The 25000-nt window shown below is 43.0% G+C and overlaps 1 protein-coding gene across 1 annotated transcript in view; it reads left to right on the top strand.

Annotated features, from left to right (window-relative positions):
• Nucleotides 1-6698, top strand: part of duox (dual oxidase) — a 63658-nt gene extending 56960 nt beyond the window's left edge. The window contains exons 31-34 of the mRNA XM_080436677.1: nucleotides 3770-3928; nucleotides 4280-4435; nucleotides 5616-5744; nucleotides 6287-6698. Of these exons, the coding sequence (XP_080292803.1) occupies nucleotides 3770-3928; nucleotides 4280-4435; nucleotides 5616-5744; nucleotides 6287-6409 (567 nt within the window). The 3' untranslated portion in view covers nucleotides 6410-6698. The remainder of the gene's footprint in view (nucleotides 1-3769; nucleotides 3929-4279; nucleotides 4436-5615; nucleotides 5745-6286) is intronic.
• The last annotated feature ends 18302 nt before the right edge of the window (nucleotides 6699-25000 follow it).

Genomic DNA, 25000 nt, shown 5'->3' with positions numbered 1-25000 from the left:
AGAGCAGTGGTTTTCAACCTTTTTCATGCCAAGGACCCCTAAATTGATATACATTTGGCCGCGGACCCCCATCTGAAAGTGTTTTGTGCCGGGGACCCCCAGAAGCAAAGATTTTAGATAAAAATGTTCTCTTTAACACATTCCATGCCAGAGTTTAATATCATAATGTACTCACCAGTGCCAGCGATTTATTGTTGTTTTTTTGTTTTTTTCACGTCGCCACAGACCTCGCTAAATACCTTATGATCGCGCGTTAAACTGTTTGTAGACACACAGGGTAGCTGTGTGACTGGCCCAGAGAAGACCGTTTCAATCGGCGACATTCCATTTTGCAGTAGTCGCAGTTTCTGTTAAACAGCGTTCAGCGCGGAGAAAAACAACTCAGAGACTAGAAAAAGTGCTCCTCGGAGCACAGGTCTCCGCCAGGTCAGGTAGGCTATTGTGGCCTCCTGGTGGCGCTATAATAGGCCAATGTGAAAAGGGCCTTGCACGACAATCGGACACTGCATTCATGATTTGAGGCATTTTGTTAAAAACATTTGTTTTGATAAATTAGACCTGCTGGTGGCGCTATAACAGGCCAATGTTAAAAGGGTGGCATTTGTTCCTGAACATAGTGTGAATGTGCGTGCAAAGTTTCACCGCAATCGGACGGTGCGTTCATGATTTGCAGAATTTTGTTCAAAACAAGCCAATAATGCAAACTTTAGATGTCAATCTTAGCCAATCAGGATGGAATATGAAAAATCAAACACATCCGTCTTGATCACATGACTATAGAGATCATGTGTACCGATGTGCGTGAAATTTGGATAAAATTGGAAGGAGTAGTATAAAATAATGTGTTTTACATAAGTCGGCCTCCTGGTGGCGCTATGAAAGGCAGATGTGAAAAATGCAGTGCAAAGGTTTTTCCTTGACCTCTAGGGAGTTTGCATACAAAGTTTTACACAGATCGGTGCAGTTATAGGTAAAAACACGAATCGGCCTGTTATAGCGCCACCATGGGGCTGATTTGAAAAAATTCAAATGGTATTTCTTCCTCGGCCTAATGGGAATGTGCGTGCAAAATTTCACGGAAATTGCATGCTGTGTTCATGATTTCAGGCATTTCGTTCAAAACGGAGCACTCCTGCAAACTTTGGAAGACATTTTTAGCCAATCAAGATGGAATATGAAAAATCTGAAATACCAGTTTCGTTTAATGACTATAGAGATACTGTGTACCGATTACTGTCAAGTACTGTCAAAAAATATGTTTTGCACAAATCGGCCTCCTGGTGGCGCTATAAAAGGCCCATGAGAAAAATTCGGGGCAGAGGTTCTGAATTGGCATCCAGGGAGTGTGTGTACAGTTTCGCTGCGATCGAGCCAACGGTGCCGGAGATTAGCTGGTCACAGACGGACGGACACACGGACACACGGACGGACGGACGGACGGACGGACAAGGGGAAAAACATACTCTCTCGCCATGCCTTTCGGCCTGGTGGAGACAATAATGGCGGATTAGCGGAAGCTTTAGAGCGGCGGCGGATGGGAACGAAAATCTTCGATTGACATTCATTTCCGTTTCCGGTGTGCTACAATGAAATGTGTCACTGCGGAAAAAAATAAAATAAAAAAGACCACTTCGCGTAGATCTACGCGAGTGACACGCTGCGCAATTATTTAGGTTCGCGTAGAACTACGCGATTGGCACGCAATGTGTTAAAATATAAATATATTCAAACATATGCACACATTTTCGAGATTTTTCAAAAATAGCAGATCTACAAGCTCATAGCGCGGCACTCGGTGCCACGCTATGAGCTTGTATATCTGCTATTTTTGAATAGCCAAAGCTAAGTGGTTAAAATGATTCTGACGCTATGTTAACTAATTTTGCTGGGGACCCCCTGGTGCCCCCCCCCCCAAGGACCACTGGTTGAAAACCACTGTATTAGAGACCTACAGTGATGACTGCCTGCTGGAGCTGGGCTCCTATTCAAAGGTATCTATTGTAGAACCGTCCAGCCCACGCTGGAGCGGTGTACTTCCAGATAGGAGGTCCCTGGCTCTCAGGGACCCTTTGAACAAGTTACACACAGAAGTGTCTAAAAACTGCATGTTACTCGTGGAGACGGAAGAACAACCTGTCCCCCGCCATGGCACTGCGAGGCGTTGTGAGCTTGTAGATCGGCTATTTTTGGCAAAGAGGTATATAGGTGTAGAGGGAAAAAAAGAGCAGACCAAGTAAACAAAAAAAAAGTTTAATCTGAAACGCAATTTTATACAATATAGAGGGGGTCCCTGCTTCATCTCTCTCTCAGCTAGGGGGTCCTTGGCCTGAAAAGGTTGAAGACCCCTGCTCTTAATAACTTAATCCCCTCCCATCAATCCAGTCCCTGACTTAAGACAAACTATGGACTTGGGGATAGCACAAGTTATAAGAAGAGCAGAGGGCAGAGGACCCCTCCTAAACTTACTGTCCTGCTTCAACAGAAAATATCAATTTGACCCCCAACCGCTCAGTGCACCATGAAAAGGGTCACTTGTGCCAGTTAACTCAATCAAAAGACTCTACTGAAACAACCTATCCTACTCCTCTGTCTAAAGAAATGCACTGATGCACATGTATTCTATAAGCCTGCTCAACCTCATATGCCTACAACCCAGAAATTACTGTTAGTCCTAAGTTCTAGTCACATAGGGATAGCAAAACCAACACATGCAAACCTTATCATCCTTTTACACCATCATGCCAAACCATTGCACATTCTCATAGCACACAGTCATTGCAAAAGCAAATCAATGTAATGCTCACAACTCATTGTTTGCCCACCAAAAACATTGCTTAATACATTGCACCACTCAACATTGCATCAAACTTTGCATCAGCTACAAATCTCTACCTGTATGGGATGTGTATTATATCAGTTGTGTATCAGCCGTTTGTGTGGAATTCTCATACTCACCGAGGGCGTGGTGGTGTCCTTCAGAAGAAACCCCTAGTCTATTTATCTTTATAACACTAACTCAGAAAATTAGGCTTTTTGGTATTTGCTCAGTTCATAGTGGGAATACAGATGTGTATTTAACAATACAAAATACCGATAGAAATGAAATCTAGTAATGTTTCATGTCTGTCTGGTCAGATTACAAATGCCTTAATTTAGGCTCGTCCTAAAATAATATAGAATTTAGATTAAAGAGGAGGAGGTTCCATTTAGATCTCATTCAGCCGGAAATACAGGCTAGTCTAAATTTGGTAATTCCAAAAGTGTCCTTAAAGTAGCACTAAATGGGTTTAATCTCAAAATAGAGACATTTACAATGCCTCGCATCGCGAGTCATTGTAGCTTGTAGATCTGCTATTTTCACTCCTTTTGTGTGACACTCTTGTATGATGAAGTAGGGCATTAAAGGGATAGTTCACCCAACAAAATACTTTTTTTCTATGGATTAGTCTCCCCTTGGAGACTTGAATTCATGGATATTTTTTAGTTTTTGTCTCAAGCCAATAATTTGATGACCAGCGGACCGGTAGGCAGCGTTTCCGGTAGGAGACACAAAGGAGACTCTTTGTGTCTCCTACCTGAACCGCTGCCGGTCATCAAATTATTGGCTTAGGAATGAGACAAAAACAAAAAGATATCCATGAATTCAAGTCTCCATGGGGTGACTAATCCACAAAAGTAATTTTGGGGGTGAACTATCCCTTTAATTTACAAAAAAAAACATAAAGATTTGAAATATGGAGATACAAGGTTTGTTCTTCTTGATGTGCAGCTGTACCTGGACGGGCCGTTTGGGGAGGGTCACCAGGAGTGGATGGACTTTGAGGTGTCGGTTCTGGTGGGAGGAGGCATCGGGGTCACACCCTTCACCTCCATCCTCAAAGACCTGGTGTTCAAGTCCTCCGTCAAGTCCAAGATCCAGTGCAAAAAGGTACCGTAATCCTTCAGTAATCAAAATACGTCGTGATACTTTATAAGCTTCATAAGATGTGTTGAGGATGAATTAGTGAACAAATGACATGTTAACTTGCCGGGGAGGCAGTGGCTCAGGGGCAGAGTGGCCGGTAGAGCGGCCGGATGGGAACTGCAAGGTTCCCAGTCCCCCAGAGTTAGTGTCGAAGTGTCCTTGAGCAAGACACTGAACTCCTAAATGTTCCTGATGAGCAGGTCGGTGCCTTGCATGGTTTCCTCCTCCATCGGTGTCTGAATGTGTGTGTGTAAAGCAATCTATGTAAAGCGCTTTGGATAAAAGCGCTATATAAATGCACCATTTACCATTTAGGTGTACTTCATCTGGGTGACCAGGACTCAGAAGCAGTTTGAGTGGGTGTCAGACATCATCAGAGAGGTGGAGGAGCTGGACACCATGGAGCTGGTGTCTGTCCACATCTACATCACCCAGCTGGCCGAGAAGTTTGACCTGCGGACCACCATGCTGGTGAGGGACCACTGACCTAAAGCTCTGTTTCTGTGAGCTGTTCAAGGTTCAAGTTCTGGTTAGGTGGGGCTTAGAGAGGTACACAGGGGTGCTGTTGATGTAGATGTTATGCACCAGGTTCCAGGTTGAACTTCCAGGTTCAACTGACCTGGCTGCCAGAGGGAGCCAACCAACCTAACTGCTGGAAATGCTGTTTTCCAACATGGTCCCGCGCAAGACGGCCCCAAGACGACCCTGACCACTGACCAGCCTATTTAGAGGAACCTGCAACTTCTCTTTTAGGACTTTGGTTAGGCTACCGTACCATGAGCGAATAGTATGTACTCGTCATATGATCTTGGTATATTCTATACACCAAGAGCATTGTTTCAGTAGCTGCCACTTAACTTTATGTAAACAACTTCACAGTATCTTCTATACTGGTTCTCGATTACTGGTTCTCAACATAGTATACTGTAGATTGGTGTCCCAGAGATAAGAATCTAAAGCGGGTCCGTGGACTAATGCATGTCAAACTGAGGTCCATTAAATAAAAAATTAAAGGTTGAGAATGTTTGTTGTAGATCACTTGTCTTTCTGTTGACACATCGAAGGTTATAGAGAGGTTAGGATATGAACGTTATTGTTATTTACGTTAACAACGTGAAATCAGCATGTGACTGTAATTTGTTTCTGTTCGCTGAAGACTCCTGGTCTCCGACAAGGAAAAATTGCAAGTTGAAAAAGCCCTTAGCTCTGAGCTTGGTCAAATCTGCACATGGCTCGCTGATAACAACCTGTCAATACACCTGGTAAAACTGAATCTATTCCAAAATTAAACTCAGTAAGGCCAAAGACTTTACAGTCGAAGTGGGAGACAATGTTATCACAAGGAAAGAAGAGATTACCTACCTGGGTTGTATTATAGAGAACAATCTTTCCAGTGAAAGAGGACACTAGCAGGTCATCCAATGTAATTTTGACTATGCTGCATCTCATGGTACTCTAGCACCTCATAGGCATTAAAAGTAGCTTCAGTTCACAAACTGATCATGTTACTACTACACCTCACACCTAGGACTCAACTGTGTGTGTGTGTGTGTGTGTGTGTGTGTGTGTGTGTGTGTGTGTGTGTGTGTGTGTGTGTGTGTGTGTGTGTGTGTGTGTGTGTGTGTGTGTGTGTGTGTGTGTGTGTGTGCAGTATGTGTGTGAGCGTCACTTCCAGAAGGTGTGGAACCGCAGTCTGTTCACGGGTCTCAGGTCTGTCACTCACTTTGGACGTCCTCCGTTTGTCTCCTTCTTCAACTCTCTACAGGAAGTCCACCCTGAGGTCTGTCTGTCTGTCTGTCTGTCTGTCTGTCTGTCTGTCTGTCTGTCTGTCTGTCTGTCTGTCTGTCTGTGTCTCAGACAGTAAATATTACAGTAGGTTAAATAATCTCACAGTTAGAAAGTACATATCATTGCTTCAGTCAGCCGAGCTCCTTATCCAGACATCAGTCATATCAAAACCTGAGTAGTAGTAGTACTCTCTCCTCACTGGCCTCCCGGCATGTTCACTAAAGCCTCTCCAAATGATCCAGAATGCTGCAGCACGCTTGGTCTTCAACCAACCAACATCTCCCCCCTTCTCCTCTCCCTCCATTGGCTCCCATTACTGCCCCCCCGCTCCCCCCCCCCACACACATACACACAGAGTATCTTCTGCTGTATTCTGAAAACTCACCTCTAACTCACCATAATGTGTGTGTGTGTGTGTGTGTGTGTGTGTGTGTGTGTGTGTGTGTGTGTGTGTGTGTGTGTGTGTGTGTGTGTGTGTGTGTGTGTGTGTGTGTGTGTGTGTGTGTGTGTGTGTGTGTGTGTGTGTGTGTACAGGTGTGTAAGATGGGAGTGTTTAGCTGTGGACCTCCAGGCCTCACTAAGAACGTGGAGACAGCGTGTCGACAGATGAACAGAAGAGACCAGGCTCATTTTATTCATCATTATGAGAACTTCTAATTATTCATATTCATGTTTCATTATATGAATAAAACATGAATTATTCATTAAATCGTAGCTTGTTTCAATAGAAATCACAGTAGAATGAAAACAAGTTTCAAATGTCGTTTTGTAAAGTGAAAAGTGTTTCGTTGGTCTGAACATGTTTGTTAGTTATTTCCACTAATTTATTATCATGGTTTAGATTGTAATAATCAGTTTTTAAATGGTTATTTTGATGATTGTTTGGTTGTTGCATCATACCGCTGTATGTTCTGTAATGTCTTCAAATGATTATGAAATAAATCAAAGTTTTAGGTTTCTTTACTGAGGCTATAGCGATTTTTTTTGTGTTCTAATAAACTGTCCCATTTGTTTAATTCATCCTTTTTAATGTCCCTTATCTGTCATCTCGATATACTACCCACAATATACTATAATATACTCCATCAGTGTGTCAAAATTTCTAGCATCTGAACTCTAAAGTTTATGTGGTTGCATGGTATATACGTCACGGACGCATCCCATAAGGTTTTCAATACCCAGATCTCATGCATAATTATTTTAGGCTATTTATTTTGGACAATTGTCCAAACAGCATCTTGCAAGATTATTTGTATATTAATACTAACCTGGAGAATTCACTAAGTAGTTGAAAATGTCGGGATATGTCACCCCTCCATTTAGTTGGGTTATTTCCCCAACTTACATTCAGGCAAGTTAATACAACAAAGGTAAACACACACGTTTTAATTTGTCATGTACCGTCGGAGCTCCACGGTAGGTAGAAAATTTATATAAGCCTATGAGATGTTCAAAATATAGACATGAACAAAGTCAGTCGGGATTGGGATGAGAATTCTCCTCTTCAAGGTCGGCGCTCGGCACTCGTAAAGACAGTGATGTCACTGAAATGCGACTACTACTTGTCTGTCTGCCGTCTACCCTGTGTTAACATTATGGGTAACCCATTCAAGTGACAAATTAAATGTGAAACACAAACTATTGAGCAAACAAGAAGATATGTTGATAAAGGCACTCTATACATTTGGAAACATATTTTTATTCAACTCTATATTGTCTCCAGTCCATGTTGGATCATTTTAAAAAATAGGCTAACTCTCATATTAATCTCATAGAGAATGCATTGACAGCTGCAGTACATCATGCTAACGGACCTCGAGTAGCGGCGCTGTCTCAAAAGTGGGCGTGAAATTTGTAGTTCCCATGTGTCTCTATAAAGATGGCTGTCCCCAGGCCTTCGATGTGTTTCCCATGGCCAACCACACAGTCCTCTGTGTTTGCGAGTGGTTCCAGCTTTGTCAGTGTGTTTTACAGTTGCTAGTTTTAACATGGGATAGTTTACAGCCTTTGGTACTGTAGGGGTGGGTAGCCTTTCTTTAGTTTATGTTTATGTGTTAAGTTAGATAAGAAATATGTCTTTCTGTTTGGTACAGGTAAACATAGGCTTTTGTTTTGAGTTTGATTTTATGTACAGGGGCCCACCCTGAGGTAATTGACCCTGTTTTAAACATTAAATCACTGTATTTTGGACATTTAAACTTGTGTTGCCTGGTTGTGTTTGAGGACTGGGAAGGAGGGAGTCCACTGTTTTGTTGTGACTTAGGCTTCCCTCGGCCGGGTCGTAACAACATGTACTGATACATGTACTGATAAGACCCAGTTATTGAAATGCCAAACATGGAATTATGCTGCATTGAAGCCTGTATGCAACCAGGTTGAGACGTTCTTCTCCTATCCTTCAGAACAGATTTTAATTGATGCAGAAATACTATTGTTTTTAAAAGTGTAGCACACTGACAGACACTATGGTACATTAGGAGTCCTCTGGTATAATACACATTTAGTCACCGGTCTTGGGTTCTTCTTTACCTCTACTCTCTGTAACCTCATTGTTCCACTTGGGTTCCTCTACTCTCTGTAACCTCACTGTTCCACTTGGGTTCCTCTACTCTCTATAACCTCACTGTTCCACTTGGGTTCTTCTTTACCTCTACTCTCTGTAACCTCACTGTTCCACTTGGGTTCTTCTTTACCTCTACTCTCTGTAACCTCACTGTTCCACTTGGGTTCCTCTACTCTCTATAACCTCACTGTTCCACTTGGGTTCCTCTACTCTCTGTAACCTCACTGTTCCATTTGGGTTCCTCTACTCTCTATAACCTCACTGTTCCACTTGGGTTCCTCTACTCTCTGTAACCTCACTGTTCCACTTGGGTTCCTCTACTCTCTGTAACCTCACTGTTCCACTTGGGTTCCTCTTCTACTCTCTGTAACTTCACTGTTCCACTTGGGTTCCTCTACTCTCTGTAACCTCACTGTTCCACTTGGGTTCCTCTACTCTCTGTAACCTCACTGTTCCACTTGGGTTCCTCTACTCTCTGTAACCTCACTGTTCCACTTGGGTTCCTCTCATTCACACACAGTGGGGGCTTAATGCAAGGGCTTTGGTGCTGCAGTACAGGGAACCAACCTTGGGGGGGCACCAAACGACGGGGCAAAAGTGAAAGAAGACGCAACTATCGCTGCAAGAACACCCTCATTTGGAAGCAATGGCTGCTGAAGGAGTAGCCTGGTAAACCCCCCTCCCTGCCTCCGGAGGGGGGTTTACCAGGCTGCTGAAGGAGTGCTAAAACGGTCAAACGCTTCCGTGAAGCGTCAATTTGCCCCCCCTGCTGACAAAACTGTGGGGAGGCATCGAAACGGGTTGTAGCACCGGGCACCACGAAGGTTTAATCTGCCCCTGCACACACATGCATTCTGTCTTGCTGCAGCTAACCTTAATATTTCAGGTAAATCATTCTTATCTCCTCCACTCTTTGTAGGAGTATTTCATGTATTAGACGGTAAGGAACTGATCAGTTACTACACACTTCTTCCTGATTAATAAATCTTATCTTCTCCACTCTGTGACTGTTCTAAGGAGGCGGACAATGTGAACTCTGACCTCTCACGCCTCACTGTTGACGGCAAACATAATGATCCTGAATGATACTGTCTGGATTTATCATAATCAACTGGCAACACCCATACATTAAACAACACCCATTATGCACTGGATCTCCTGCTACAGTCTCACAAACACCAACTCAAGAGGTAAAACCTCTTTTATGCATGAAAATCATGTATATGGATTTATTGATTGTTGATTAAATAAATACACAAATAGAGGTTTTGCATACAAAATCATAATCATAATAATAATAATAATAATATCTCAAATGTGTATAGCGCTTTTCTAAGTATCTAAAGCCACTTTACATGGGCAACTTTATTAGGGAAAACACTAAAAAGGCTAAGACTATTATATGGAATAAATTTAATAAAAACAGTGGAACAGTAAAACAGGGGGGGGTGCAGTTATCTGTTAAAACAGTGGAACAGTAAAACGGGGGGGGGGGGGGAGTTATCTGGGGAAAGACATGGAAAGAGGTGGATTGTGAGAGCGGTTTGAAGGTTTGGAGGGTGGGTGCTGGGGGTCTTCTCTGAGAGTATTGGGGGGTGCATTCCACAGGGTTAGGAGGGTGGGGGCTGGGGACTGCGGGGGGGTATATAGCGTGCCAACGCGTCGTCACCACGGGGGGGGGGGGGGGGGGGCGGGGCGTGGCATAGTAGCGCAGACATGTTTGTTTTGGGCAATGTTAAGTCAACCTGGTTTATACCCCTCAAAGATGTCCGCTGCTACCAAAAGACACTTGTTGACGCCCCCTTCAGGATTTTTGGCACGCTCTATTGGGGGGTGCATTCCACAGGGTTGGGGCAGCTACAGAAAAAAGCCCTGGGACCCCCAGGTACGGTACTTGGTCTTGGGGACCCGCAGGAGGTTGCTCTCTATAGCTTTAACTCTAATTCTGCTATCTTATCTCCTTCACTCTGTAGAGCAGGGGTGATGATGCAGAGGCCCACTATATTTCCACACTCACTTCAGGCGGACACGTTGCATATACTGTCCAGAAACCTCTTATCTCCGTATTCTAACTCTTTTTTTTCGTACTTAATGCTCTACTTCGTCATTCTATGTCACACAAAAGTAGAAAAAAATGCCGATCTACAAGCCCAAAACACACCGTAGTGCGATGCCTTGAGCTTGTAGATCTGCTAGTTTTGATATTTTTTTATTGGAATCCTGAATTATTTTTTGGTATTTTTTAATTGGAATCCTGAAAAGTGTCATTTGTATTTAATTTCAAATGCATTTAGTTATACTTATGTTAACTTTATGAACTTAGATACAAATACATTGGACATAAAAAAAGACAATACATTTTTAATACTAGTCATTAAGCTACTACTACTAATAATAATAATAATAAAGTTATTAAAGCGGGTCATGTTTGTATGGAATTGTAACAGCTGAAATCAATGATATATCAGTATTCTGATATTAACCTGCGGGCCGCATTAAATGAAGGTGGGGGCCGCATGTGGCCCCCGGGCCGCCAGTTGCCCATGTATGCTGTAGAGCTATTTCATGTATTTTCCAGTAAGGAAATGGTTAACTGGTGATTACACTGTTGACATTAGCAAACATAATGACTATTGTCTGGACTTCTCATAATCATATGTTACAACACCAATCATGCACTTTGATCTCTTTAGTCTTACAAACACTGACTCAAGAATATTACCTAATATAAACTCTTATCTCTTTCACTCTGTCACTGTTGTCACAATGTAGAGATATGGCACGTATTTTACAGTAAGGAAGGGGTTATTTAGTGATTACACTGTTGACATTGGCAAACATGTTTTGGTCATCTATGGCATGGGTGGCATTGGTAATGATATCGTTAGTATGGGTGGCATTGGTAATGACATCGTTAGTATGGGTGGCATTGGTAATGACGTCGTTGCCAGTATGGGCGGCATTGATTGATTGATTGAATACTTTATTTAGAAAGACATGGTAGAAGTACATGGAAGTACAATTTACAATACAAGGTCTTCTAAACTGGATCACTCATAAAAGCACTTGGCTTATTTAAAATGAGATCCCTGTGCACTCAAATCATGATGACATTTAAGACATACAAATATACACTACTATGTAGAACGTCATACAATCAGCTTACAGGTTACTGGTATGAAAAACAAGAGATATGTACAATAGACCGTTTTAGGAGGAGGGGAGGGGGGGGGGGGTAGGTTAAGACTTTGACAGGGGACAGTTTGGAATTGCAGCCTCCTGAAGGTGATTCTTTAGGGCAGTTTTGAAATTGAGTAGGGTTTTACACTCCTTTACTCCTTTGTTGAATAGCATGAGAAAGAGTTCATTCCCTTGTTTGTGCCAAATCTGGGTTGAACATGATCAGTGGAGCTGCCTCTGGTGTTATGATTGTGGACTTCATTTACGTTTTGGAAGTATTTTGACAAATACAAGGGGATCCCAATGTTGTGTCGAATCTTGTAGACCATAGCAAGTTGCCGTACTCTGTCCTCAACCCTGAGCCATACCTTAGCAAAGTGAGCAGGGGTTAGATGGGTTGTATGATTGAGGCCAAGAAGTAGCCTTACCAGTTTGTTTTGGGATGTCTGGAGCCTTGTTTTTAAGGCCTTAGTGGTGTTGTGATACCATGAGAAGCATGCATAGTCGAAATGACAATGGATGAGGGCCCCTGCGAGAATCTTCAGGGTATTCTTACTGACTAGACAGTTGATCCTGTACAGAAAACGTGTTCTTTGATTGACCTTTTTGATGACTCTTTCTGCCATCTTATCACCGGAGAGGTTTGCCTCCAAGATGGAACCCAGGTAGGTAATTTCCTCCTTTCTTGCATTGGTAATGGCATCGTTGCCAGTATGGGTGGCATTGGTAATGGTATTGTTGCCAGTATGGGTGGCATTGATTGGTAATGGCATGGTTGCTGGCATTGTTGCCAGCAACCATTATCCTCTATGGAAGCTTCCAGATTCAGAATCATAAATGTATTGTCACATAACATGATTATAGGTATAAAGGAATGGGTGAGCATTGCAGTTCCAGGAAGAATCAGAATAGATAAGAGAGAAAAGAGAAGAAAGGAACACAGAAGAAGCCCAAAAAACAAAACAGAACATCGGTCTATTAAAAATAAGAGCCGAAATACTGTCCTGGGGCTGAAATAGCACTAAATCTGTGACAAAACGTGTCAAAAAGCAGCATCAGCCCCCCAATAGGCCTACTTGAACCGTATAAAGTTTGACTAAAACTAAGAAGTAACAACATCATTATCCAGCTGGATGAAACTTGTTGGTTTATAATATGATCTACTATTTACCATCACATAATAACTTTGTGGCAGAGAGTTGTAGAAGATGAATGGTGAGCAAAAGATAATCTCAGTAGGATCAACGGTCACACGCTGCCCTCTTGTGGTGAAGAACAGACATGGCACCTGTTTACTGGCTGATCTGCGTCATAGTTGTATGTTTACCTTCATTACTGACACGCACGCACGCAGGCAGGCACGCACGCACGCACGCAGCACGCACACACACACGCACGCACACACACACACACACACACACACACACACACACACACACACACACACACACACACACACACACACACACACACACACACACACACACACACACACACACACCCCTGCTCATTTTGCTAGGATTGGATGCTTAGGGTTGAGGACAGTAACTTGCTATGGGCCTGGTCTAAGATACACCACAACATTGGGATCCCCCTGTATTTGTCAAAATACTTCCAAAACGTCCACGATCATAACACCAGAGGCAGCTCCACGAATGATGTTCAACCCAGATTTGGCTCAACAAAGGGAATGAACTCGTGCTATTCATCAAAAATGTGGAATGCCCTACCAAAAGGAGTAAAGGAGTGTAAAACCCTACTCACTTTCAAAACTGCCCTAAAGATACACCTTCAGGAGGCTGCAATTCGAAAATGGCCCCTGTCTAAGTCTTAACCTACGTACGTGCCTTGCTCAAAGGTATGGCTCATAGATGTTATGGAACCAACAGGCAGAGGTTCTCACACATGTTCAGATGATGCTTTTGCATTGAAGCTTCAACTGTTTCAAAAACTAGATGACAAGCTCACAGTGGCATCGGGCTGCGTTATGAGCTTGTATATTGGCTTTTTTTAATGGTTAAACTGTAACAGATTTTGCTGGGGGAGGGTGGGGGGGGGGCTCCACATGGGCCCCTGGGGGTCCCTGGACCCCCACTCTGAGGAGCAGTGTTGTAACGGTCAACGTAAGAAGTGTGTTAATCCTCTTAAGTGTCTGTCAGTAAGTAGCCTGCTAGGTCTCTGAGGCACTGTCCTGATTGGTTCTTCCTGTGCCCCACACACACACACACACACGCACGCACGCACGCACACACACACACACACACACACACACACACACACACACACACACACACACACACACACACACACACACACACACACACACACACACACACACACACACACACACACACACACACACCATAACAAAGGGAGCATGGCAGACTGAGTTCTGTCATCATGCTTCTTCCGTCTGTGAGGATCTTCAGAGACAGGACGGCTCTGCTCTGGATCAAGATGTTCGGCAGTGGAACCAAGAAGTGGTTCATGAGGAAACACAGGAGGCATCAGCCTCAGCATCTCCTCAGAGCCGGGGGTCCCAGGTACCGGTACCGGAGGAGACCGGGACCCCCCGCGCTCCTCAAGAGGAGGAAGGAGAGGCAGTGGGCCGCCAGGCTCCTGAGGAGGCACAGGGAGAGGATCCTCCGGGATCTGGACGTGGGCAGAGTCCTGCCTCCTCTGCTCCGGGACAAGGTGTTCTCCCTGAGGGAGTACCGCCTCATCATGGAGCAAGACTCCAGCTCCAAGAGGACTAAGGTGTTCCTGGAGCGGCTGAACCTGAAGGGTCCGGACGCCTTCTGCTCCTTCTGCTCTGTCCTGGAGGAGGTGTGTCCCCATCTGCTCACCTGCCTCCTGCTGGACACCGAAGGTATTAGACACTCATAAATCATAAGGTTCTGAACTAAATGGAACAGAACTCATGCTTCTAGTACACTGGTTCTACTACACTGGTTCTAGAGCATGGTTCTAGTACACTGGTTCTTCTACACTGGGTCTAGTACACTGGTTCTTCTACACTGGTTCTAGTACACTGGTTCTAGTACACTGGCATTATATATATATTTATATACACATTGATTTATGGAAAGAAGAAAACAGTTAAAAACTAGAAAAAGTGCTCAGCCAGGTCAGGTATTGTGGCCTCCTGGTGGTGCTATAATAGGCCAATGTGAAAAGGGTGCCATTTCTTCTTAAGCCTTTCAATCGGACACTGCATTCATGATTTGAGGCATTTGGTTCCAAAAATGTGTTTTGCTAATTTTGGCCTGCTGGTGGCGCTATAACAGGCCAATGTGAAAAGGGTGGCATTTCTTCCTCGGCCTAGTGGGAATGTGCGTGCGAAATTTCACGGAAATTGCACGCTGTGTTCATGTTTTGAGGCGTTTTGTTCAAAACGGACCTATCCTGCAATCTTTGGAAGCCAATGTTAGCCAATTAGGATGGAATATGAAAAATCCGATAGATCTGTCTTGATCACATGACTATAGAAATACTGTGTACCGATTTGCGTGATTTTTGGACAAAATTTGTAGGAGTAATATCAACAAATGTGTTTTGCACAATTTGGCCTCCTGGTGAAGCTCTAAAAGGCAAATGTGAAAAATGCATGGCAAAGGGTTTTCCTTGGCCTCTAGGGAGTGTGCGTGTAAAGTTTCACACAGATCGGTGCAGTTATAGGTAAAAACGTGAAACGGCCTGTTATAGCGCCACCATGAGGCTGTTTTGAACATTTCAAGTGGCATTTCTTCCTTGACCTAGTGGGAATGTGCGTGCAAAATTTCATGGAAATTGCATGCTGCGTTGATGATTTGAGGCATTTTGTTCAAAACGAACCAATCCTGCAAACTTTGGAAGCCAACCTTAGCCAATCAGGATGGAATATGGAAAATCGGACAGATCCGTGTTGATTACATGACTATAGAGATACTGTGTACCGATTTGCGTGAGGTTTGGACAAAATCTGTAGGAGTGATATCCAAAAATGTGTTGTGCACAAATCGGCCTCTTGGTGGCGCTATAACAGGCCAATCTGAAAAATTTGGGGCAGAGGTTCGGCTTTGCCATCCAGGGAGTGTGTGTGCACAGTTTCACAGTGACTGCGCCAACGGTGCCGGAGATTAGCTGTTCACAGACAGACACACGGACGGACGGACGGACGGACGGACAGACAGACAGGGTGCCTTTCGGCCTGGCGGAGACAATAAACACTGGCCTTGAATAGGAATATTTATTAGAAAATACATTTGCAACACTGTGTGATTCCTGCTGATATTGATTCTTATCAACATAGTTCAGAAGCTGTAAATGGAAGCATGCCGTATATTATGTATATCTATAATGTATCTATGTATCTAATCATGTATCTATAATATACATGTATCTATAATACACATGTATATCTATAATACACATGTATCTATAATATACATGATGGGAGATAACACTACTTTGCAGTTTAAGCCACGCCTCCTTATAAGAGCCATCAGAAATAGCTTCTTAAATCTGTCTGAGGAGATTACAGCAGGCCCCGCCCCCTCTGACATCATCATGTGACCTCACCCGCCCTGGTGACACACACACACACACACACACACACACACACACACACACACACACACACACACACACACACACACACACACACACACACACACACACACACACACACACACACACAGAAAATAAGTTGTGTTTATGTCATGCAGTATTTAATAATGCAGTATGTTGAGTGAGTAATGTTTATTTCAGGTAGTATACAACAGTGGTCGGGAGTCGGGACCGGGGACCCCTCTATGATTTTAGGAGGGTCTTAAAATGAACCATAACATCTATATTTTGGGGGGTCTCCTCTGGGGTCCCTCCTAAAATGAACCATAGCATCTATATTTTGGGGGGTCCCCTCTGGGGTCCCTCCTAAAATGAACCATAGCATCTATATTTTGGGGGGTCCCCTCTGGGGTCCCTCCTAAAATGAACAATAGCATCTATATTTTGGAGGGTCCCCAGAGGATTATCTTAATGCGCAACATTGTTTTCTCACTCAACAGTAAACAAACCAACATACAGTATAAGTGTAAACAAGGTATAAACATACAGTATAAGTGTAAACAGGGTATCAGTAAACAAACCAACATACAGTATAAGTGTAAACAGGGTATCAGTAAACAAACCAACATACAGTATAAGTTTAAACAAGGCATAAACATACAGTATAAGTGTAAACAAGGTATAAACATACAGTATAAGTGTAAACAGGGTATCAGTAAACAAACCAACATACAGTATAAGTGTAAACAGGGTATCAGTAAACAAACCAACATACAGTATAAGTGTAAACAGGGTATCAGTAAACAAACCAACATACAGTATAAGTTTAAACAAGGCATAAACATACAGTATAAGTGTAAACAGGGTATCAGTAAACAAACCAACATACAGTATAAGTGTAAACAGGGTATCAGTACTCCAACATACAGTATAAGTGTAAACAACGTATAAACATACAGTATAAGTGTAAACAGGGTATCAGTAAACAAACCAACATACAGTATAAGTGTAAACAGGGTATCAGTAAACAAACCAACATACAGTATAAGTGTAAACAAGGTATAAACATACAGTATAAGTGTAAACAGGGTATCAGTAAACAAACCAACATACAGTATAAGTGTAAACAAGGTATAAACATACAGTATAAGTGTAAACAGGGTATCAGTAAACAAACCAACATACAGTATAAGTGTAAACAAGGTATAAACATACAGTATAAGTGTAAACAGGGTGCAAGGAGCTTCTTGACTGAGAAGATGGAGGATTGGGGGTTGAAAGTGGGCGTGGTTGAGTTCTGGGTGCAGGTGTGGGACTACCATCAGCAGAAAGGTTAATGGGAGGTATAGTGTTTTGTCGGTTTGGGATCACGCTGTCTCTCGTTTTGGCTAACATCACCTACAGTGTGGTGTTGTGAGGAGACACCAGGCACTGTAATGGCAGTTTTTACCTGCTGGAGTTCACGGACAAGAATGTTTTCTCTTTGTTGCCGACTAATCAAAAAGTATTTGAACACGTCAACCAGTGAACCCCAAAGCCCTCATAACCTTTCACATCTTCTTCAGACCCCTCAGTGTTCCACCCGAAGGCTTCCCCAGCCTCTCCCCTCAAACTCCATAGCAATGGTCCCTGCAATGGCTCCCTCTTCAGTCTCCTCTGTAATTGCCACCTCCGACACTTGAGATTGTAGACCATACATGGGCAACTGGCGGCCCGGGGGCCACATGCGGCCCCCACCTTCACTTAATGCGGCCCACAGGTTAATATCGGAATACTGATATATTATTGATGCTGTTACAATTGTTGAAGCTGTTACAATTCCTAACATGCAAATATGACCCGCTTCAATTACTTCAGTCTATTTTAGTAGCTCAAAGACTAGTATTAAAATTCTATTGTCTTTTTAATGTGCAATGTATTTGTATTTAAGTTCATGAAGTTAACGTAAGTATAACTAAATACATTTGAAATTAAATAAAACATTTACTTTTCAGGATTCCAATAAAAAAATCAGGATTCCAATTGAAAAATAGCAGATCCACAAGCTCAAAACGCGTCGCAGCGCGACGCGTTTTGAGCTTGTAGATGGGCTATTTTTGCTGCTTTTGTGTGACATAGAATGGCCCGACAGTATATGCAATGTGTCCCTCTGGAGTGAGTGTGGAAATATAGTGGCCCTCTCCATCATCAAAGTTGCATCACACCTGTCGTAAACCAAACTTTGTTCGAACTCTGCCAGGTTTGTTGGAATAACCTCTGCGGCTTGCCATCCCACCACTGCCACCACATGTCACATCCCTGTCTCTGAGGGTTGTGTTCCCTTAGTACGTTTTAGTACAACCAGACATGTTCATAAGGATGGTTTTATTTCCCCCAAGTATCAATACATATAAGTGGCAAAAACAAAGGAGACCAGAAGTCTGTAAATTAGAAAATAAAAAAACATTCAAAACCAAATAACTTCAAATGATCAAATGTAAATTAAATTCAAGTATCATTATAATAATAATAAAATCAAATGATTTCTGTAATGAATTATACAATAAACAAATGCATTTTAACTTCATATAATTACAAAATAACACACCTCCATAGAGACAAGGACTCAGACACAGCACAGACAGCAGACTGTCATTTATTTCATTTTCATGTAGACTTGTAGATCTTTGCTTTCATCTCAATGTAATGTCCAGTGTCCCTCTTTAACACCCTGAAAACCCTAACCTTCCGTCACCAGTCTTTCCACCTCTGAAAACCCTGTCCACAGACAAGGTTGGTTTGGTCCAATTTGGCCCCAATTAGTGGTTGCAGGTGTGTTTCCTGACAAACCTATAAATTGTCCTGAACCCCACCCTGATTGTTTTGGCATCCAGAGCGGAGCCACGGTGAGAGAGATGTTTTAATAAAGAAACTTAAAGTTTGTCTTTTATTGTTTGTTTGTACACACACACACACACACACACACACACACACACACACACACACACACACACACACACACACACACACACACACTCTCACACACTAACAAGTGTGCACCATTGATTGCGAACGCGGAAGGAGGCGCGGCTTCCGACCAAGTGGAGCTTACTATGTTACCGTGCTCATAGACATATAAAGGTAGACGCCTCATTCGGCTCTGAAGCGTCTGTATCTCGGGCGCGCTTCCTGCTTCCGCAGGGCTGCCGTGTGCGTCACACACGCGGAAGTTCGGTAGGCCAATCAGAGGCAGGTGGGGGCGGGTCTTTTTGTAACCCAGCTCTTAACCCAGCTCTTAACCCTTTGAGAGGCAGCAGCTGACAGCTGTGCGCAGCATCTAGTTAGTTGGAACTTGGCAAACTCCACACTCTATTTGTGAAATTCAAATAAGAGACTGGTCCTTTTTCATATCAAGGTCCATTATTTATTCAGCATTTGAGTCACGGAACACCGTTTGATAAGCTTTAGCCTCTCACACCCAAAACGTAGAATATGTTATCGTTCGATAAGCTGTTGTCAAAATAACAATTGTTTACGTTCTCTAATTGTGTACTTGTTTAGTAAGTAATGCAGATGTTTAACAATTTGACTCTTGACAGTGTGAAATGTTATACTCAAGATTTGAAGATCTATAAGGGTCCATTTGGTTATTATCAACTCTCCATCATTTAGCTGGGTACCACCTGGAACCCCCTCAATGACCACTGGTGGTTCCCGGACCACTGGTTGAGAACCATTGCACTGACAAGTCCCGGAAAAGACGCACTGTGATTGGCCAGTAGTCAACGCACTGTGAGCGCTGTGATTGGCCAGTAGTCACTTTGAGTGACAGGTTCCCTGCGGAAGACGGAAGAGCCGCCGTGTATTGCGATACAAGTCGCCCCAATGAACTGCAGAGGCCAATGAGGTATCTAGGTTTCTAATATCTATGACCGTGCTTGGGTTGTGTGTGTGTGCTTCTGTCCGTCTGTGTTCACGTTTCATTGGCTCGCGCCCCCATGTGACTCGAAACTCCGTGCTGAAATGCCAGAGCCAATGCACGGAGCTGTATACAGGCAGTATACAGCCTCCAGAGTGCGGCAGAGTGCACTACTACTAGTAGGGGGTACTAACCACCAAAAATGGCCAAATCGTTACGCGGCGGATAAAAGCATGAAATTTGATACATCCCTTGGGTCGTCCTAAAACATCCTAGAAGGGGTGCCCAAAAAAATCTTAAACAGGAAGTGAGTTATGGACAAAATTCAAAATGGCCACCTAAACTGTTGACCGTTCAAAAAGAATCTCCAAAAAGCATACAATTTGGCACATATGTCCCTTGGGTCATCCTAAGACATCCTAGAAGGGGTGCCCAAAGGAATCTGAAACAGGAAGTGAGTTATTGACTAAATTGAAAATGGCCGCCTAGTGTTGTCGATTGACTCAAAAGACAACTAAAGAATCTCATAAAAGCATACAATTTGGCACACATGTCCTTTTGGTCATCCTAAGACATCCTAGAAGGGGTGCCCAAAAAAATCTTAAGCAGGAACTGAGTTATTGACAAAATTGAAAATGGCCGCCTACAGTGTTATCTATTGACTCAAAAGACAACTAAAGAATCTCCAAAAAGCATACAATTTGGGTCATCCCAAGACATCCCAGAAGGGGTGCCCAAAAAAATCTTAAACAGGAAGTGAGTCATTGACAAAATGGAAAATGACGGCCTACAGTGTTGTCGATTGACTCAAAAGACAACTAAAGAATCTCATAAAAGCATACAATTTGGCATACATGTCCCTTGGGTCATCCTAAGACATCCTAAAAGGGGTGCCTGAAATTATCTGAAACAGGAAGTGAGTTATTGGCTAAATTGAAAATGGCCGTGTACAGTGTTGACAGATGATGCAAAAGACACTCATAAAAAATAATCTCATAAAAGCATGAAATGTGGTACAAATGTCCCTTGGGTGATCTGAATGCATCCTAAGGGGTGCCAAAAAAAGTTTTAATAGTCTCTCAATGGAAAACACCATTTTCAATTTGGTCACTAACTCACTTCCTGTTTCAGATTTTTTTGGGCACCCCTTCTAGGATGTCTTAGGATGACCCAAGGGACATGGGTGCCACATTTTATGCTTTTTGGAGATTCTTTTGGTGTCTTTTGAGTCAACGGTCAACAGTTTAGGTGGCCATTTTGGATTTTGTCCATAACTCACTTCCTGTTTAAGATTTTTTTGGGCACCCCTTCTAGGATGTTTTAGGATGACCCAAGGGACATCTGTATCAAATTTCATGCTTTTATCCGCCGCGTAACGATTTTTCACTTAGTGCCCCCTACTATACAGTGTGGTTGAAATATAGTAGCCACAGTCAATCTGCGTTCGCTTCCAGCGTTCACGCGTCTTACTTGTAGGCATGTGACAGTGTGTTCACACAGTCACATGCACATTTATAAAGTGACAATTTAAGAACTTTAAGAGCTTTTAATACCTCTTAAATGAAAAAGAATAATGCCAGTACTGCATGAAAAGTAATCAACAAACTATACAGTAACAAATGGTAAAACATTGGCCAAATGGTCAAATATTTCCTAAGAAAGAGGGAAAAACATGGCATTGTGCGGCGTTGTGAGCTTGTAGATCTGCTATTTTCACAATATTTATCTGTTGAACCGAGTCAAACTAAATGTAATGCCTCAACTCCTACAATTCCAAGTGCTTGTCAGGGTGGGGGGTCCTCCGTTCAAATATGATTATTTTGGAGGGTCCTCAGTTCAAATATGACTTTTTTGGAGGGTCCCCAGTTCAAATATGACTATTTTGGAGGGTCCCCAGTTCAAATATGATTATTTTGGAGGGTCCCCAGTTCTCAAATATGACTATTTTGGAGGGTCCTCAGTTCAAATAAGATTATTTTGGAGGGTCCTCAGTTAAAATATGATTATTTTGGAGGGTCCTCAGTTCAAATATGACTATTTTGGAGGGTCCTCAGTTCAAATATGACTATTTTGGAGGGTCCTCAGTTCAAATATGACTATTTTGGGGGTAACAACGAGTATTGTTTGATTATGTCATGTATTTAATAATGAGACCCCCCCATACAGGGAACCCCCATACAGGGAGCGAAAAGCCTTTTCCTATGGAGTTGTGATGCTGACAGACAAACGGATGCACGCTTATGAGAAACAACAAAAATAAAACCTGGTGAAACAGTTGCATGCATTAACGCAAGATGAGGACAAAGGAAACATTCAGTCTAAATGTCCAGTTTGCTAATTCACAACTACTAGCCTACTACTACTACTTTTGTATTTGAAACTTTAAATTTCTCTAAATATTGTAAACTTTCACGACAGCCTAAGTACAAATATCATTTATGAAAAGGCTACTATAGGCTACAGTAAAGTCGGACTGAATGACTGAAACGTTTTTTCTTTTTGGGCGGTGAAACCGCCCCTATAAGTGAGGTTTGGATATTTGTACAACAAATCCTGCGCTGTGATTGGCCAAAAAGTACCCCGCCTAACCCTGCACCGTGATTGGCCAATCACAGTCTATTCAGGACTGTGATTGGCCAGTGTCACATGACACATGTGCATAGCCCTATATAAGAAACCATAACTTAAAAAATAAAGAGTGTTTCAATAAATGTTTTTATTTTTTGTACATGATTGGTTGACTCCATTCAGTATTGTGATTAGCTAGCAAGACACCGCCCACTTCACACAGGGTGTGATTTTTTTACTCTCTTGGTGTTTTGTTGTAGGGGATTATCTGGCACATGTATGTTATGAAAGATAAATTGTATCATGAGTGAAACGGCTATAGTCCTATAAACCTACGTAGGCCTACATCTAAATGAGTTGCCATATTTACATTTCCTTACAAATTACAAATCCTTATAAGCTATATATTTGTGGGATGCATAGTAGCTGAAACTCCACAAGATATTCCTCTACATTTATTTAGTGAGAACATTGCTCCTCCTGCTGCAGCCCCCCCCTGATGAGCAGCCCCCCTGAGTCCCCCCCCCCCCCCCCCCCCCCCGCCCCCTTGCCTTCGACTCCCTAGGAAAGTTTGCATACAGGGACCCCCCATACAGGGACCCCCCATACAGGGACATTTGTGTTGTTAAAATTTTTCTTCTTCTTTGCAGATGGTTGTCTGGTGCAACACAGGAGCACGCCCCCTAGTGGCCTGGAGCATCCAGCCTACAGAAGCCCTCTGGACTCCAGGTCAGTCTCAAACACCTTCATTGTAATACCATCCCTCATAGAAGCTGTGTTTTTCAAAAGTGGTGCATTGGGGTGCCCTATATGTGGGGTGCTGCCCCCCTATATGTGGGTTGCTGCCCCTATATGTGGGGTTCTGGGCTGGCCCCCCTATATGTGGACCAGCATATGTGGGGTGCTGGGCTGACCACCAAAAAGATATGTACAGTAGACAGTTTGAGGTGGGGGGGGGGGATGGGCAAGGTTATGACTTTTACAGGGGCCAGTTTGGAATTGCAGCCTCGTGGAGGCGTTTTTTTTTGGCGCAGTTTTGAAAGTGAGTAGGGTTTTACACTCTTTTTTTTAACTTACACTTTACTCCTTTTGGTAGGGCATTCCACATTTTTGTTGCATAGCAGGAGAACGAGTTCAACCCCTTGTTTGTGCCAAATCTGGGTTGGACATGATCAGTGGAGCTGATCAGTGGAGCTGCCTCTGGTGTTGTGATTGTGGACTTCATTTACGTTTTTGAAGTACTTTGACAGGCTTCCCTATATGTGGGCCGCTGGGCCAAAAAAGCTTAAGAAGCTTTGATCAGAAGAATTGATCAGTGGATAACAGAGCTGTACTGTTTGTTTGATCAGTGATTGATCAATGTGTTTAGAGTGGACCTGTAAGCAGAGTTACAGGTCCAACATCACAGTAAATACTATGAACTATCTGATCAGAACTATTGATCACTAAGGATAAACAAAACACTTTCCTGAAACAACGTTATGAGGCGACATTTTTATAAGTTGATAAACTGTGTGTGTGGGTGTGTGTGTGTGTAGTGTGTGTGTGTGGTGTGTGTGTGTGTGTGTGTGTGTGTGTGTGTGTGTGTGTGTGTGTGTGTGTGTGTGTGTGTGTGTGTGTGTGTGTGTGTGTGTGTGTGTGTGTGTGACTGTGTGTGTGACTGTGTGTGTGTGTGTGTGTGTTGTGTGTGTGTGTGTGTGTGCGCGTGTGTTGCTGAAACAGAGCATTTGCGCTCAACGAGCTGACTATGGAGTAATAAAGGTTAAAGTTGTATTTGGTGAAGCAGACCTCAGCACAGACCTGCTGGTGTCTGTGTGTGTGTGTGTGTGTGTGTGTGTGTGTGTGTGTGTGTGTGTGTGTGTGTGTGTGTGTGTGTGTGTGTGTGTGTGTGTGTGTGTGTGTGTGTGTGGTGTGTGCGTGTGTGCGTGGTGTGCGTGTGTGCGTGCGTGTGTGCGTGTGTGTGTGTGTGAGATGTTCACAGGTTTGTTTGACCGTGATCCATATTTTCCCGTTGGACTTTAAAGGACATAGAGTTGGACCACTCTTATGTCAGCAATGCTTCTCTGAGCTGATACGCAACCTTTTTAACTTCAAGGATCTCCGCTTTTATATCAAACACTATAGGTCCTTACACACCGGGGCGATTTTTTTCATGCGAATAATACGTTTTTTTTTAAAACCTTATAAAGTCAATGCAAGCTTCCACACAGTTAAGCGGAGCGAAAAAAGCGTCTTTTAATTATTCGGAACGAGTCCGAATTTTGCGTATATTCGCATATTCGCCGGTGTGTAAACGCCTTATCTCTGGGACTCCGAATCCTCAGCGTTAATGTAACTCTGAGAGTGTACACATGGAACCAAATGGACCCTTATTGGTCCATTTGGTTCCAGGTGTACTGTACACTCTCAGAGTTCCAGACCTGTAGGGGTCCATTTGGTTCCATGTGTACACTCTCAGAGTTACAGACCTGTATATATATACTGTACATTA

Source organism: Gymnoscopelus braueri, assembly GCF_963280865.1.
Source record: "Gymnoscopelus braueri genome assembly, chromosome: 9".
Classification (NCBI taxonomy): domain Eukaryota; kingdom Metazoa; phylum Chordata; class Actinopteri; order Myctophiformes; family Myctophidae; genus Gymnoscopelus; species Gymnoscopelus braueri.
The sequence above is the reverse complement of the archived record's forward strand: the minus strand, read 5'-3'. Positions and strand labels throughout refer to the sequence as shown.